Genomic DNA, 15,298 nt, shown 5'->3' with positions numbered 1-15,298 from the left:
AAGGTGCAGAGAAACCTTGTCTCAAAAAAAGAAAACAAAACAATACAAGATTCTCTTTGGTTGTCAGGTTAGTCATAAAAAGAATCTTTACACAAAATTTTGCCAAGAGGAAAAACAAAAACAATAAAAATCCCATGGAAATAGTTGCCTTTGAAACTGACAAGAGCACTGAGGGAACAAATGGAAAAGTGTGAAGAGGCACAGGCTCAAACAGGACAATGGTTACATTTAAAGCCTATCAGCTCAAAATGAAACCCTCAGTCAGACTCCCCAGGGACAATTAACACTGGGGTGGGGGTGAGGTGATAAAATGTTTTGGAGAACAGTCCCATCTAAACTCTTGATTAGAAAAGCAAAGGAAGTTATTATAGACCCAGGTAGATGTAACCACTGCACTCAGCAGTGTCCCTCAAAGGGATGAAAATCTGCCCTCAACTTTTACAGTCTTAGGCAGGGACCATTATAGGTCCTTTTTACTTGGAAAGTTGAGTCAGGAGGATTACTTGAAACTATGGCTTCAAGGTTGGCAAAGTCAACATAGTTAGATCTTGTCTCAAAAAGGAAAACAAAAACTATACACACACATACACACACAAATATACAGAAAATAATAAAACCTCTTTAGAAACAACAGCAACTATACCAAATGGAGAAAAATCCCAGAGTTAGAAGTCTACAAAAGTTTACCAAGTTTTACAGAGACAGGTTGCAAAGAGAAAACCAGCTAGATATAGAGGAAGACAGAATGAACCAGAGAATGAGGAGTCAGAAGATTAGAACAGATTGCCAGTTAGTTTGAGGCAATTCAGGAGAGGCTGAAAGAGAAGTCAGACTGAATTGGTTAGTGAGGAGAAGAGTTTTGAGCCAGAACAGCTGAGTTGACCAGCCAACTAGAGATCAGAAAGAATTAGCAAGGGGTGTATTTATTCAGTAAGTCTCCAAGGCTGAAAACATTCTAGGCCTAGATAAGATTGTATGGAGGCTAGAAACTTCCAGGACTAGGTCTAGGTTAGCAGACAGAGGCAGTAAGCATCCAAGATGACAATCACTTCAGTTGAATAAAAGTTACTTTTACAAATGTGCAGATAAGTGTTCCTTTTATCACACTTGGTTGTGTATTTTAGGGATGGGGTATTGTTAATGATGCCCAGGCTCACCTCCAATTCCTGTGCTCAAGGAATTTCCCTATCCAGACTACAAAGTAGCTAACTAAGCACATGTAACTTAGTCTTTTTAAGAATTGAACATACACATAACATACACATAACAACACTCAACAAATAAGGGTCAAAGCTCAAAAACACACTGCTTCTATACATTTCTATATAGACACCACATATCCTAGTGGAAAATGGGAGATGGAAGCAGTACATTTACTGCAGAAAGTGCAGAACTCTCAAAATGAAGGCTAGAGAAAAGATCATGGAAATGGTTGGCATATGAGAATGATGTATGGAAGCAACACGTGGGTGAGAACTCTCAAGGTGGGTCTATGGGAGATCCTGTATTCTACCAACATGGAGCAAATAAACCAAGGCTAAAAGGATCCCAAGAGACTGTAAGTTTTACTGGTCATCTTTGCCTCAAAAGCACATGGAAAAAATCCTATCTTTAAAAGGAAGAAAAGTGGCCTGGAGAGATGGATAGCTCAGTGGTTAAGAGCATTGGCTGTTCTTCTAGAGGACCCAGGTTCAATTCCCAGTACCCACATGGCAGTTCACAACTAAATCCAGTAAATCCAGTTCCAGGGGACCTGATTCCCTCACACTAGTGGGGGGGGGGGAAGATGGCTAATTAAAAAAAAGCTACTATTCCAGTAGCAAGCACAGAGAGTTACAGGAGTACTCCTTGTATAACAGTCTTTATTAAATCCTAAAATACTAAATCTGTCATATCAAAAAGTTGAGGTGGGCTGGTGAGATGGCTCAGTGGGTAAGAGCACCCGACTGTTCTTCCGAAGGTCCCAAGTTCAAATCCCAGCAACCACACGGTGGCTCATAACCATCCGTAACAAGATCTGACACCCTCTTCTGGAGTGTCTGAAGACAGCTACAGTGTACTTACATATAATAAATAAATAAATCTTAAAAAAAAAAAAAAAGTTGAGGTAAAGAGGTTTAAGGGAAATGTCTCCCTTCTCTTCTGCACCGATGCAGCTATGTCACAGGAACTATATACTACTTTAACCCTCTTCTATCCTTGTAAGCCTATTAGGAAATTAAGGCTAACCTTCAAAAGCAAATGACTCAGACAAATCTCTTAAGGGGCACATTAACTGTCATCACTGTTCCATGTCTCTTCTGGCCTAACTAGAGTCAAGCTATAATATATATTTATGGCTTTTTTCATCCCCTGTACTGCTAGAATCTTCATGTTAGGAGTAGTGTCCTTCATTACTTTATCTCTACAGCTTAAAAAAAAAAAAAACAAAGCAAGCCTCATAAACATTTGTTCAAATGCACATCTAACAACTAAGTGAAGACTGGTAACAGAAAAGCTGATTAAGAAAGTTTCAACAACAACAAAAAAATACACTGTCAGTAGCTTCGACTGATTAAAGTCCTTTGCACATCTTCTCATTGTCGCTGAACTCAAAGTTCTGAACAATATGCTAACCAACATGCTAGTAAACACTAAAAGATAGGAAAATAAACCCTAGTGTATGTCAAAAGGTTTTGGGGAAATAGCTTTATCTAAATCTGTCTAAATTCCTGTTCAGGAATGCCTTCCATGAGCCAAGCCTACCAATGCTTACTTATTTGGCTCGGGTAAATCTGAAGACAAATTAAAAGGGTGACAGCGCAGCGTTTAGTAAAACTTGCAGTGGAGGACAAGAGTAAAAGTGTCCGTGCACCTCAGCCTCGGCGATCACAGCCCGTGGCGAGCGGGGAAGACTTCCGCAGAAGCGGCGCTCTAACTAGGGGTCCCCAGCGCAGAGCGAGGAAATCCCCCAACACTCACCGCGAAAGGCACCGCTAAAGCCGTGGCCCCACAGGGCCGGCGAGTCCTGGGCGAGGCCCCACGCCGCAGAAGGAAACCCAGGAACGCTGGAAGCAGAAGGACAGGGACGGACCCCGCAGCCCAACTTCCCAGCTCCAGGAACTTGGGGCCCAGCGCCCAACACAGTGAAGCCAACTCCCACCAGCTGGAACACCGACGACTGCCACCGAACCTTCCGCCCAATGAGGAGACGTCATCACTCGGCGGGGTTCAGCCCTCCGTGAAAACACACTTCCGCTTCCGGGGCACAAAGCCCCGCGTCCCCGATTCCCCCCGTTAAGCGTTGAAGGGGTGTTTCTTTGCTGGAGCTGACCTTTGACCTTAGTGTTCTACCTTGTACGTCACTGCCGCGGCAAGCCAGCAGCGAGACGGGCCCTCACCCGGTGCGACCTCCAGGAAAAGTCAGGACTTAGGGGAAAGCGACTACGTGAAAGAGTGCAGAAGTCCGCCTGCGGGAGAGCGCGGGTTAGGGCTTCTGCGGCCGCGGGGGCGGGACCATGGAGAGGCGGGGCTTGGCGTTTCGGCTCTCGGGATTGGACGATCTGAGGAGGGTCGCAGCGCGCGTGTCTGGCTGCGCGTGCTCAGTGAGGACCTGCTCCTGGCTTGTTGGCCGACTTCGCCATGGACTTTCGGTCGGCTCGGAGAGCTGTACTTCAGCTGCTCGGAACTACGGCTCCTGCAGATGTCCCGGCACTGATCCACTGGATGAGGACTACCCGTAAGTAGTCATGGCTAGAGCCCGGCTTTTGGCGGTTGGATTTAGTCTTCGGGTACCAGGGAGGGGCGGGGCTAGGCACCAGGTCGCTAGGCAGCTCTTGATCGCTGCGTACATACCCTATATTGGATGCCTGAGCATCAACTTTATGTAGTTTGTGATACCGGCGCTGACTTTGGGCAAGCTTCTAGAACCTCTTTGTTCAGTTACTCTTACAGGCGGATACTACTTGGAAAAGCTCTGTGCAAGAAAGATTTTAGGCTGTGGAGTTATCCTCAAGGCAAGGAAAATCACATAGACCTAGTACATTTATTTTATACATGGTAAAATAGACCAATTAATAATCTTCCAGGGTATGGGGAAGGAAAAAGACTTCTTTTAAACTGTTAATAGTTAATATGAAAAGTCACAAATTAGAATCGAGGAAATGAGGTGATTAGATCTAGTTAGTGGATAAAACTTTACCTCTCTAGCAAAAAGGTAAAGCCTAGTGAACGCGCTGTTTTATTTATGTACTTGTCTCTTTTTGAGAACTCTACCAATGTATGCTATTCTGAAAAACACTAATCCCCAAGGTTACTTTCATTCAGATCCTTAAAGTGTTCTTATTTCATAAGACCTCCAGTATATTTTTAATTTTTGAGGCAAGGTCTCATGTAGTCCTGCTAGACCTCCAAGTTATACAGAGGATGACTTAGAACTCTGATCCTCCTTCGTCCATCTCACCTGCCCTGATGCTGGAGATCAAACTTAGGCCCGTGCTCTGCCTACTGAGCTATGCCCTCAACTCCAAATGCCACTTTTAGATCTTCAACCTTTGACCTTTTAGGAATAATATTCTTGGTGTAATTCGAGAATTGTTGAACGTTTTGAGAGATTATTTTAAGTGAGGTACCAAACTAAAATTGGCTTGAGGCATATGATAGCAAAGTGTAGCTTGGAAATGCAGGAACCCAGACAGCACTCCATGGTTATATACACATACAAGAAGAGTGGTTCAAGATAGGAGTTTACAAAATAGGGTTTTTTTGTTTGTTATTTTATGTATATGAGTACACTGTAGCTCCCTTCAGACACACCACAAGAGGGCATCAGATCCCATTATAGATGGTTGTGAACCACTCACTGTGTGTTTGCTGGGATTGAACTCAGGACCTCTGGAAGAGCAGTCCGTGCTCTTAACTGCTAACCCATCTCTCTAACACATTAGGGTTTTTTAAAGACATGGTCTCACTATAAACATGTTGTCTTTTATCACTTCATTAAGCCTAACTTACCTAGTTTTTTTACTTAACTAACCTAGTTGTTTATAATAGTACTAACTTCCTGCTAGCTTTTCTACATATCTCAATATCAGGTCATTTATTCCAAAAACATTATTGACTACTAAAATGCAGTTTTGGAAATGGAGAGATGGCTTATTGGTTAAAGGTCCAGGCTCACAACAAAAAAATGTATTGTAGGCTAGGGCAATAGTAAAGTGTAAGGGGTCTTTGTGAACACCAGAGCTGGCAGAGTATAATTATGTTGAAACTCTTCTCAAAGTAATTGTCACTTCTTCCATGAAGATGGGTTCCAGAGATGGGCTACATATGTTACCTTAAGGGCCTAACTGAGGATCTGCTGTGGTCTCAGACAGACAGCACAGGGGTAGGTCATTGGGTCCTGCTTGTGGGAGCTTGGTATGTCCTGGCCCAACAGATATTGCCAGGATCACCCAGTCCAGTGGTTCTCAATCTTTCTAACGCTGCCACCCTTTAATATAGTTTCATGTTGTGGTGACCCCCATCCATAACATTATTTTCCTTCCTGTTTCACAACTATAATTTTACTAGTTATGAATCATAATGTAAATTTCTGATATGCGACCCCTATGAAAGATTCATTCAGCCCCCATAGGGTCATGATCCACAAGTTGAAAGCCTCTGACCTAAGCTATTAACCAGCTCGAGTCTCAGCCATCTGGACAGAAAATGCGTTTTCTGTCTTTTCCCTTAGAAAGACAACTCTGTGTGTTAAGCATTACTGGTTTCTGCAGTGCTGCTTGTGAGTGCAAGGACCCAGTAGCAAAGTGCGTGGTACACAACCCTGAGGACCAGAGTTCCACCTCTACTTCTCATAGCCTCCATACTACTGGGATTATAGGTGTAATCCCACTGCTGCCTGAGTTTTATCCTGTGTATTAGTATAAAAAGCTGGTCAGTGGGGCACAGCACATATAACCCTAGCACATGGAATCCCAGCTCTGGTGAGGCAGACATACTGATCCCTTGGGGTCCCTACTCAGCCAGCCTAGCCTAATTTGGTGATTTCAGATCCCAGTAAGAGACCCTATCTCAAAAACAATGTGGAGGCAGCTGAGGAGGAGAGACATAGGTTCTCTGGCATCCACATGTATGCATACACAAAACACACAAATGTACTGTTGCCTTTTCTGGCATTTGCACAATTACGAAAATAATTTCCCCCTTGGCCTTATTGATTTATTTGTAATTTAAGTCCCCAGATTTGAAGCATCTGTTGAGCCTCCATTGTTCAAAATTGGATTGCCTTTAAAGTCTGTTCCATATGTTAATTTAGTTAAAAAGTGGTTCCAATATCACTGAGTAAAAAGTATATTTTTACTTTTGAGTTTTATTTTGTGTGTATTGGGGGTGGGGAGAGCTTGCCACAGTGTGCATGTGAGAATCAGGACTACTTGCGGGAGTTGGGTCTCTCCTTCTACACTACATTCCTGGTATCAAACTCACATTGTCAGGCTGGGTAGCAAGGGTCTTTACCTGAGCCATCTCACTGGTAACATTTTTGCTTTTTGAAGATTTGTTTTCATTTATGTGTCTGTGTAAGTGAAGGCTGGGTGTGCTGGTGCCCCAGGGCCCAGAAAAGGGTGTTGAGCCTTTTGGAGATAGAGGTACAGGCAGTTGTGAGCCTCGGGGTGAGTGCTAAGAATAAACTCAGACCCTCTGCCAGTCCTCTGCAAGAGCAGCAGCAGCAGCAAAGTGATCCAAGCTCCGGCCATCTCCATCGCCCCACCCCACCCCACCCTTCTACTCCGGAAGTTTGTGTAACTGACTAGAAAACAACTTGAGTTTCTGAAGAACGTCTTTTGGTTGGTTGGTTGGTTTTGATTTTTTGAGACAGGGTTTCTATGTGTAGTCCTGATTATTCTGGAACTCACTCTGTAGACCAGGCTGGTCTTGAATTCACAGAGATCCACCTGCCTCTGCCTCCCGAGTGTTAGAATTAAAGACATTCACTACCATATCCAGCTCTGTTTGTTAACATATTTTAAGAAATTAGATCTGGCTGGTGAGATGGCTCAGTGGGTAAGAGCACCCGACTGCTCTTCCGAAGGTCCAGAGTTCAAATCCCAGCAACCACATGGTGGCTTACAACCATCCCTAACAAGATCTGACTCCCTCTTCTGGAGTGTCTGAAGACAGCTACAGTGTACTTACATATAATAAATAAATAAATTTAAAAAAAAGAAAAAGAAATTAGATCACTTAGCTTGGAGGAGTGTTTTGTTTCTGGTTTTTAAAATGAGATTCCATTATATAGCGCATGTTAGCCTTGAACTGGAGATCCTCCAAGTTCTCTCTGCCTCCAAAGTACTGGGATTGCAGATGTGCCCTCTGCACCTGCCTGTGTTACCAACCAAAACAAGAAGTATGTTAGTGTGCCTGTCTATTCTGGTAAGTGATAAATAACACACAGCTTCAACATTGACATTTTGATTACCCGTTCAAGTTACATTTCAGCATGTAAGTGGCTTGTTGTTTGGTTTGTTTTAGCAGATGTCATGTAGCCCCAAGCAGCCTTGCTTTCCCTGAGGAGTTGAGGAGGACCTTATTCTTCTGGTGCCCCTGCTTCTACTTCCTGGCTGCTGGGATTTCGGGCCTTCTTCACCTGCTTAGTTTATGCAGGGCTGAGGGTAGAACTCAGAACTTCATGCATGCTATGGCAAACAGTCTACCAATACAATTGCTTCTGAACCCATTCAGGCAAAAGTGTCATGATTTCATTTTTCTTTATGGTTAAATATGTATGCGCCACATTTTCTTTACCTGTTCATCTGTTGGTGGGCATCTATATTGACTCTATCTCATAGGTGTTAAGTATTTTAGTTAGGAAACGTGGCTTGTTTGTTTGGTACATTGTGTTCTAATTCATTTGCATGGTTTCTAAAATTAGTTCATTATACAGCTTAGGTACAACATGCTTTTTATTAAATATATCTTTCTTTTTCTTTGGAGCTATTATTGTAGGTTTTTAAAATATGTGATGTTCTATTATTATCATTATTGTTGCTGTTGTTCTTTTATGTGTATGTGGGCTTTGCCTACATATATGTCTCTAGCACCACATATGTGCCTGATGTCTGAGGAGTCCAGAAGAGGGTTACACGTGGTTATACGCCACAATGTGGTGCTAGGGATTGATCCTGGGTCCTCTGGGAGAGCAGCCAGTGCTCTGAACCACTGTGCCACCTCTCCAGCCTAGTTGTAGAGTTTTGTTTTGTTTTTAGATTTATTTGCTCTATGTTTAGTATTTTGCTTGCATTTGTGTGTGTGTGCCATGTATATGCCTAGTGCCTGCAAAGGTCAGTGGAGGGTTTGGGTCCCAGGCACTGGAGTGACAGATGGTGTGAGCCACCATGTGGGTACTGGGAATGAGTCCAGATCCTCTTCAAGTGCTGCCACTGAGCCATCTCTCCAGCCTATAAATTGTGTTTTTAATTTCTTTTTCTACATATAAAGGTTGATTGTTCTCTGTTTTTCTGTAACCTGTGACTTTGTTGAAATGACTGGTGTTAGGAATTTTCCTGTTGACACCTCAGAACTTCCTACATGGATAATCATGTCACAGATAAGCATGATTTCTTAGTTTAGTGTTTTTATTTTTTTGAAAATTTTGTTCAATATATTTTGATCCTTTTTTTTCCCCCTTCCATCAACTCCTCCCAGATCCTTTAACCCCACTTCATATTCTTTCTTTCTGTTAGAAAAAAACAAAATTCAAAACCAAACAAAAAATATGGAATGCTTCATGAATTTTCATGTCATCCTCTGTGAAGCCATGGGCACCTATGATCTGTCTTCTTTTTTCCTTTTTCCCAAACTGCATGAAAGTGTCCTTTCTTCCCATGTATGCTAGCTAGTACTGCTGCCTTCCTTTACTACACTGAGTGAAAATACTAAGAACGGGCATCCTTCCCTTGTCCCCAGTCTTCCATGGTCAAGTAGAATGGTAGTTGTGGAGGTTTCTCTGGAGGAACCTGGCTGCTCCTTTCTGTTTACTCAGTCCTTTCTACAAGAGCTGATGACACTTAGCACCCTCTTGTGTTGCTAAGCTGCCTTTCACTGATGAGAGAAGGCAAAAGCTGCCTGCCATTTTTTTTCTGCTACAGAGCAGAAGGTCAGGTAATACCACGCATTGAGGGCCTGAGGCAGTGGCTCCAGTGGTGCTAGCTGAGCCACACTGCCGTGTGCAGAGGGAGCGAAGCTGTCTAGTGGCCAATGCTCTTCTGTTTTCTCTGTCTCTGGCCACAACCAAGCTTTTCTCAAGTTTGTGCTTTTGCTCTGGTTTCTGTGTATGCTTAATGGTCTGGTTAGCAGACTTCTAGTACCCTGTACAGTCTATAGGAAAGATTCTAAAACAGTTTACTAGCATGTACTTCCTCCGATTCTGTGGTAACTAGACTTCCTTCCGGTTTTCTGAGCTCCTTTGTGATGCCTGTTGGGTTGTTTACCAAGCATTTAGTTGTATTTAGAAGAGAGCAAGGACAAGTGTTCATCTTGTCTGGGAGCAGAAGTCCCTTTAATGATAGGGCTGCATAATAAGTATCATACAACCTAGTACTTACTTGTGCTCTTTGCGCATTACAGGTAGAGACTTGGAAGAACAGGACGGGATAATATAGGTCATACAGTCAAAAGGAGCTGTGTGTGTGCTTAGGAAGAACATGAGAAACAACTGAGGTGCTTCTAGAGCAAAAATATTAGGGAATAGTGAGAGTAGAAAATGAGAGGTCCAACTCACACCTCTCAGAATGACTGTTATCAGAAATGACATGGCGGCAAAATGTGAAGGAAAAGCTATTGCTGTGTATTGTTCATAGATCATTTTAGAAAGTGGCATGGGGGAGCCCTTAAAACACTAAAAATAGAATGAGCATAGTTACCAGCTCCAGTTATGCACGTGTGTGTGTGTTAGAGGGATATATCTATATATATCTCCAAATTATTAAAATTGGTGTGCCGAACCTGTGTGTACCCCTGCTTATTACAGCATTCAGTGTCTACAACATGCAAACAGTCACTATCAACCAATGAATGGAGTTTTAAGACATTTTATATATATACAATAGAATATTACTCAGCCTCTGTTAGTTGTGTGCGTGCGTGCTTGCTCGCTCGCTTGCTTGCTTTAGTAGTGGCATTGACCTAGGGTCTCCCACATGCTAAACACCAGTCTTCCACTAGACTAAACCTTAGCCTTTAAAAAGAAGAAAATTCTATTACTCGAAACAACTTAGATAAATGTAGAGAGTATTGTGTTATGTGAAATAAGCCAGGCACAGAAAGACAGATCCTGGAATATCACATGTAGTAGTTACTTCTCTCATCTCTACGGCCCAGATAACCTCACAAGAGGTAACTTAACTAGTTACTTACATCTGCACAACCAACCAGGAAGCTGAGACCATGTGCTGAACCCAGGGGCTTTATCTATCCCTCTAGTCCTTCCCCTCTCTTCGCCAGCTAGGTTCTTTGTCCACAAAGTTCTGCAGCATCCCCAAACAGCGTTACTAACTGAAACTCAGGGGCTCAAACCCATCCAAACTCTGAGTAGGAAATTGCCAGACTTGGAAAAATGTAGGACAGGAGTCACCTCATACAGGAGAGGGAATGGGGTGAAGAGGGGAGATAGTGATTGTTGGATACAAAATTGGGGGAGGAGCAAGGGTTTCAAGACAAGGTTTCCCTGTGTAGCCTTGGCTAGAACATTCTCTGTAGATCAGGCTGGCCTTGAATTCACAGAGATTGCCTGCCTCTGGCTGCTGAGTGCTGAGATTTAAAGGCGTGGGCCACCATCACCCAGCAAAAAGCGGATTTTTAACTAGACTGATTTGGTTTTTCTGTGAACTATACATGTATCCCAGAAAAATATAAAATTATTATTTGTTAATTTAAGATTAAATTGAAAAAAAATTAGGACAGTTAGACTCTGGTGTCAAGGGCTTTAAAAGTGAGCAGTGAAGTCTGATACATTGAGAAATAGGAAACCATCTAAAACTTGTAGGGAAGGGGAGGGAAAGTGAAATTACAACAGGAGGGGGTATGTTACACTACGGAACTTATGAGAAGTTAACGGGTGCCATATGAGGGGGTCACCGCTATGAGTCCTTAAAGCGACAAGAGGAGGACAGTACTAGGGCTGCATACTACAGAGGACAAGTAGGGTTCTTAAATTCTTACAATTAACATGTGTGTTCGCACTCGTGTGCATGCAACATTCATGTGCACTATAGCGTGCATGCGGAGCTGGCTTTGTTGGTAGTTTTCTCCTCCCACCTTTGCTTGGGTGCTGGTACAAACTCGCACAGACCTGTGACTGACGCTAGCGCCATTTCCTGCTGGACCATCGGTCTCACCAGCCCCCAAAGTGCGGTTTGCTTCTTAGGCTATCGGCCCCCTGGGTGTTTATTTCCCGTATATTTAATTAAATGTGAGCAGAACTTCTGAAGGATTGATGTTGTCCTGTGGAGAAACTCTCCCTTTCTCCTCTCTGCCCGCCTGCTTCTGTATCGTTTGAGAAAATCTGAACTGTCCTTAGGCAGTCAATTAACACTTCTTTAATCTTTTTCCAAAAGGTTAAAGTTTCCAAAGAACTGTTACTACACCTCCTGAAATAGCTGTCATACAGGTTAAAAGATGTTCAGTCTAACTAGTAATTGAATAAATGCAAATTAAAACAACCAAGTTTGTTTTTTATATCCAATGCTGCTGCAGTTTGATGAAATCTATATTCTTTTGTTGTCTTGAGCTAGGATTTTGCTGTTTGTTCCAGACTGTTGGCGAATTTGTGACCGTCCTGCCGTAGCCTCCCACCAGTAGGAAGGGAGGGTAGACAGGAATGCTGGGATTAAAGGCAGGTTAGATGCCACTGCACTGAACGGAGACCACCCATTCTTACTCCTCTGTCAGAGCCATTTAGTAAAATCATTCAGAAAATTGGAAAGTGCATTGCAAAACCCTTCAACATGTTTTAGTACTTGAGTAAGAAAACAGTCAGAACTGAAGGAGTCCTTGCCTTTCTACCACAAAAGTACACACAGAGACATACACACACATTTACCAATAAGTTAAATGTAATTTAACATCTTTTTAAGATGGACACCATGGTGCATCTCCTTAAATCCTAGCACTCAGAAGGCAGAGGTAGCCAGATCTCTGTGAGTTCAAGGTCAACCTGTTCTACATCATAACTTTCAGACCAGCTAGAGCTACATGTTGAGAACCTTTCTCAAAATAATAATTTTTTTGAAGGATAATGTTTCAGCAGCAGATTTTTTTTCCCCAACAGTTTGATTATATTGCTTCAAGCCAGCCATGAACTCCTGGGTTCAGGAAATCCTCTGGAATAGCTAGAGTCACAGCTGTGTGGCACCAGGCCTAGCTTCAATAAATTTAGTCTCTTAGTGTAAACATCATCTAATATTAAAGTGAATTCAAAGGCCAGAGAGATGACTCAATAGTTAAAGGACTTGTTGCCACACTCCACCCCGAGTTCTATCCCTGAGACCCACATGCTAGGAATGCATGGGCCTCCACACTTTGTCCTCTGACATCCACAGGAACAGTGTGACTTGTGCACATGAAGTAGATAAGTATGTAATGTTTTACAGCGATTTCCATTTTTATATACTTCCATAGTGTATCAGTTGCCTTTCTGATATTTTTATAGCCATTATTAGGAAAAAATGATTTATTAGCTAATCTTCTCTAAGTTACATCTCAGTCATTATAGATAATAAAATTAATTTTACCTATCTTAGCTAAAAATTTCCTTTTGAAGTCTGAAAGTTTCTAATAATTGTGAATCTGGGACAAATGAATAAAGAAAACCCTTGGAACAGAAGAAGAACATTTGGAAAAAACACATATATGAAACTATAGCTTATCAAAATGGTCAAATTGTGCATGTTTTCAATTTTTTTTTAAGATTTATTTATTTTATGTATGTGAGTGTACTGTAGCCGTAAAGATGGTTGTAAGCTTTCATGTGGTTGCTGGGAATTGAATCTTTTTCAGAACCTCTGCTCACTCAACACAACCCTGCTCGCTCGTGTCAACTTGGCTGGCTCAGTCCCTGCTTGCTCCTACCCAAAGATTTATTTATTATTATATTTAAATACACGGTAGCTGACTTCAGACGCACCAGAAGAGGGTGTCAGATTTCATTATGGATGGTTGTGAGCCACCATGTGGTTGCTGGGATTTGAACTCAGAACCTTCAGAAGAGCCGTCAGTGTTCTTACCCACTGAGCCATCTCGCCAGCCCATGTTTTCGTTTCAGTCATGAAATTAGTAAATTTTTAAGTTACTTTGAGATATGTGGGGGAGGGCACATTATGTACATTTGAGTTCAGGCACTGGTAGAAGCTCAAGGTTTAGAGCTGGAGTGATACAAGGTTTGGAGTGTAAGAACTGAACTTGGATCCATGTAAGAACTGTCTGTGCTCTTAACCACTGAGTCATCTTTCAGCCCCTGATAATGCTTTTAAAATGTAATTTTAGAAAGTGAACTTAATAAGCATCACTGATCCTCAAATGTAACTAACTTCTTGAATGATGGTTATACCTGATTACAATTCTGACAATATTTTTATTATAATTATTAATATGTGTGTATGTATGAATGTATGTAGGCATATATGTAGAGATCAAAATATAACCTGTAGGAGTCAAACTGGGGATCAAACCAGGTCATTGGGTTTGCACCAGGTACCTTTCCTCACTGAGCCAGCCTCCCAGCCCCCTAAGGCAATGCTCTAAAGATTCCATTTATGTACTCATTTAACTCCCCAAACAGTCTTTTGATGTAGGATGGTTATTTTTACTTTATAGATAAGGGCAACTGAGCCTCCAAAAGAGCAGAGGTGAAGCCAGATGAGAAAAGGGTGACTGTTTAATATGTAAGATCCTACTAAAAAACAGCACAAAGCAGTCTGCAGTTACTGGAGACATCCCTTCTTCCTTGGAATGCAATCAAGTCAGAGCTCTCAGGGTTTGTTACTTTTTTTTTTTTTTTTTTTTTTTTTAATATTTGTACCATGTATAAGGTTCTTAGATGTAAATGACTATTTTTGAAAACTTGCACAATCTGCTATCCCTTGAATGCTCATGCAGTAAATATATAGCATTAAAGATAATGATACCATTCAGGCTAAAAGAGAAAAACGATTGAGTGTTACAGAGAGGCAGATTCTAACTTAGCCGAACCAAGACATCCTTCCCTAAATGTGCTCAGCCCTAAGCAGCTGTGTATCCGATATCAAGCCACGTTATTCTGTGTATCATGGTACATGGTATTCTGACACTTGGTAAAAGAGGTCATAGCATAGCTTCCTAAGATCCTTTGATTTTAGAAGGTAAACTTATATCGAGACATTGTTTTGTTAACATGACTATAACTAAATTTAAAGAAATTGGGCCTTAGGGTGTTTTCATTTAATATAATGAGATTTTTGGTTTTCTTTAAGAGTCATGGTGTGAGCAAATTAAATTTGAGTCATACAGGTTCTCACAGACTGTTTTATCTGTAAGAGATTCTAGGTATTAATTAACCCCTTGGGAAAATGTGATTAGATTTTAGGACTATGGTGGGAAAGACCATGTTGGAGGGAGGACAGTGCCACTTAAGACGTCCCACCTAAAATGGCGAGTTTGTTAACTCTATTCTGTTGCATTATAAGGTATAGTTGGCCTCCTAGAACTTATGAATCAGTAACTTAGAATATTAGGCTAGATGTATAAGGGAAGAAAGAAAAAAGGCCTTTACATATCAGCTCAGAGCCAAGTAGTCTATTTCAATGTTGATTCCCCTTGCTTAAGTTATGCAAGCAGAGAATGTTCCTGTGCAGAGAGACAGACTGACTCTGTGGCAAGGAAGAACATCTTCCTTGTGGGCATTGGCACAGCTTTCATACTTCTACCGGCCTTCTCTATAGCATCTGAAATTCAGTTAAACTTAAGACTCTGTGTCCTAAATGTGGTCTAGCTCTCTCTCCTTCACGTTGGTTCTGTAGCAGTGAACTGGCTCTGTATATGAGAGAACTTTGCAAGCTATGAAACATTATCTCATTTGTAGTTATTTATAACATGAAAATGTCTTTCTAAACAAATAAAAAGTATCTTGTTTAAGAAGGAAGCCGTCAAAATGGCCATCCTGCCAAAAGCAATCTACAGATTCAATGCAATCCCCATCAAAATTCCAACCCAATTCTTCACAGAGTTAGAAAGGGCAGTTTACAAATTCATCTGGAATAATAAAAAACCTAGGATAGCAAAAACCATT

At 41.7% G+C, this 15,298-nt stretch overlaps 2 protein-coding genes across 2 annotated transcripts in view; one reads left to right on the top strand and one right to left on the bottom strand.

Moving 5' to 3' along the window:
- The window catches only part of Srp54 (signal recognition particle 54), a 34,001-nt gene extending 30,556 nt beyond the window's left edge, over nt 1–3,445 (bottom strand). Inside the window, exon 1 of the mRNA XM_021201857.2 lies at nt 2,962–3,445. The gene's annotated coding sequence lies outside the window, so the exon portion shown is untranslated. The remainder of the gene's footprint in view (nt 1–2,961) is intronic.
- Nucleotides 3,446–3,601: 156 nt separating this feature from the next.
- Nucleotides 3,602–15,298, top strand: part of LOC110324842 — a 35,770-nt gene continuing 24,073 nt past the window's right edge. Inside the window, exon 1 of the mRNA XM_021202555.2 lies at nt 3,602–3,718. Within this exon, the coding sequence (XP_021058214.1) occupies nt 3,622–3,718 (97 nt within the window). The 5' untranslated portion in view covers nt 3,602–3,621. The remainder of the gene's footprint in view (nt 3,719–15,298) is intronic.

The sequence above is a fragment of the Mus pahari genome, chromosome 7 (assembly GCF_900095145.1).
Source record: "Mus pahari chromosome 7, PAHARI_EIJ_v1.1, whole genome shotgun sequence".
Lineage (NCBI taxonomy): Eukaryota > Metazoa > Chordata > Mammalia > Rodentia > Muridae > Mus > Mus pahari.
This window is presented reverse-complemented; position numbering and strand designations above follow the sequence as displayed.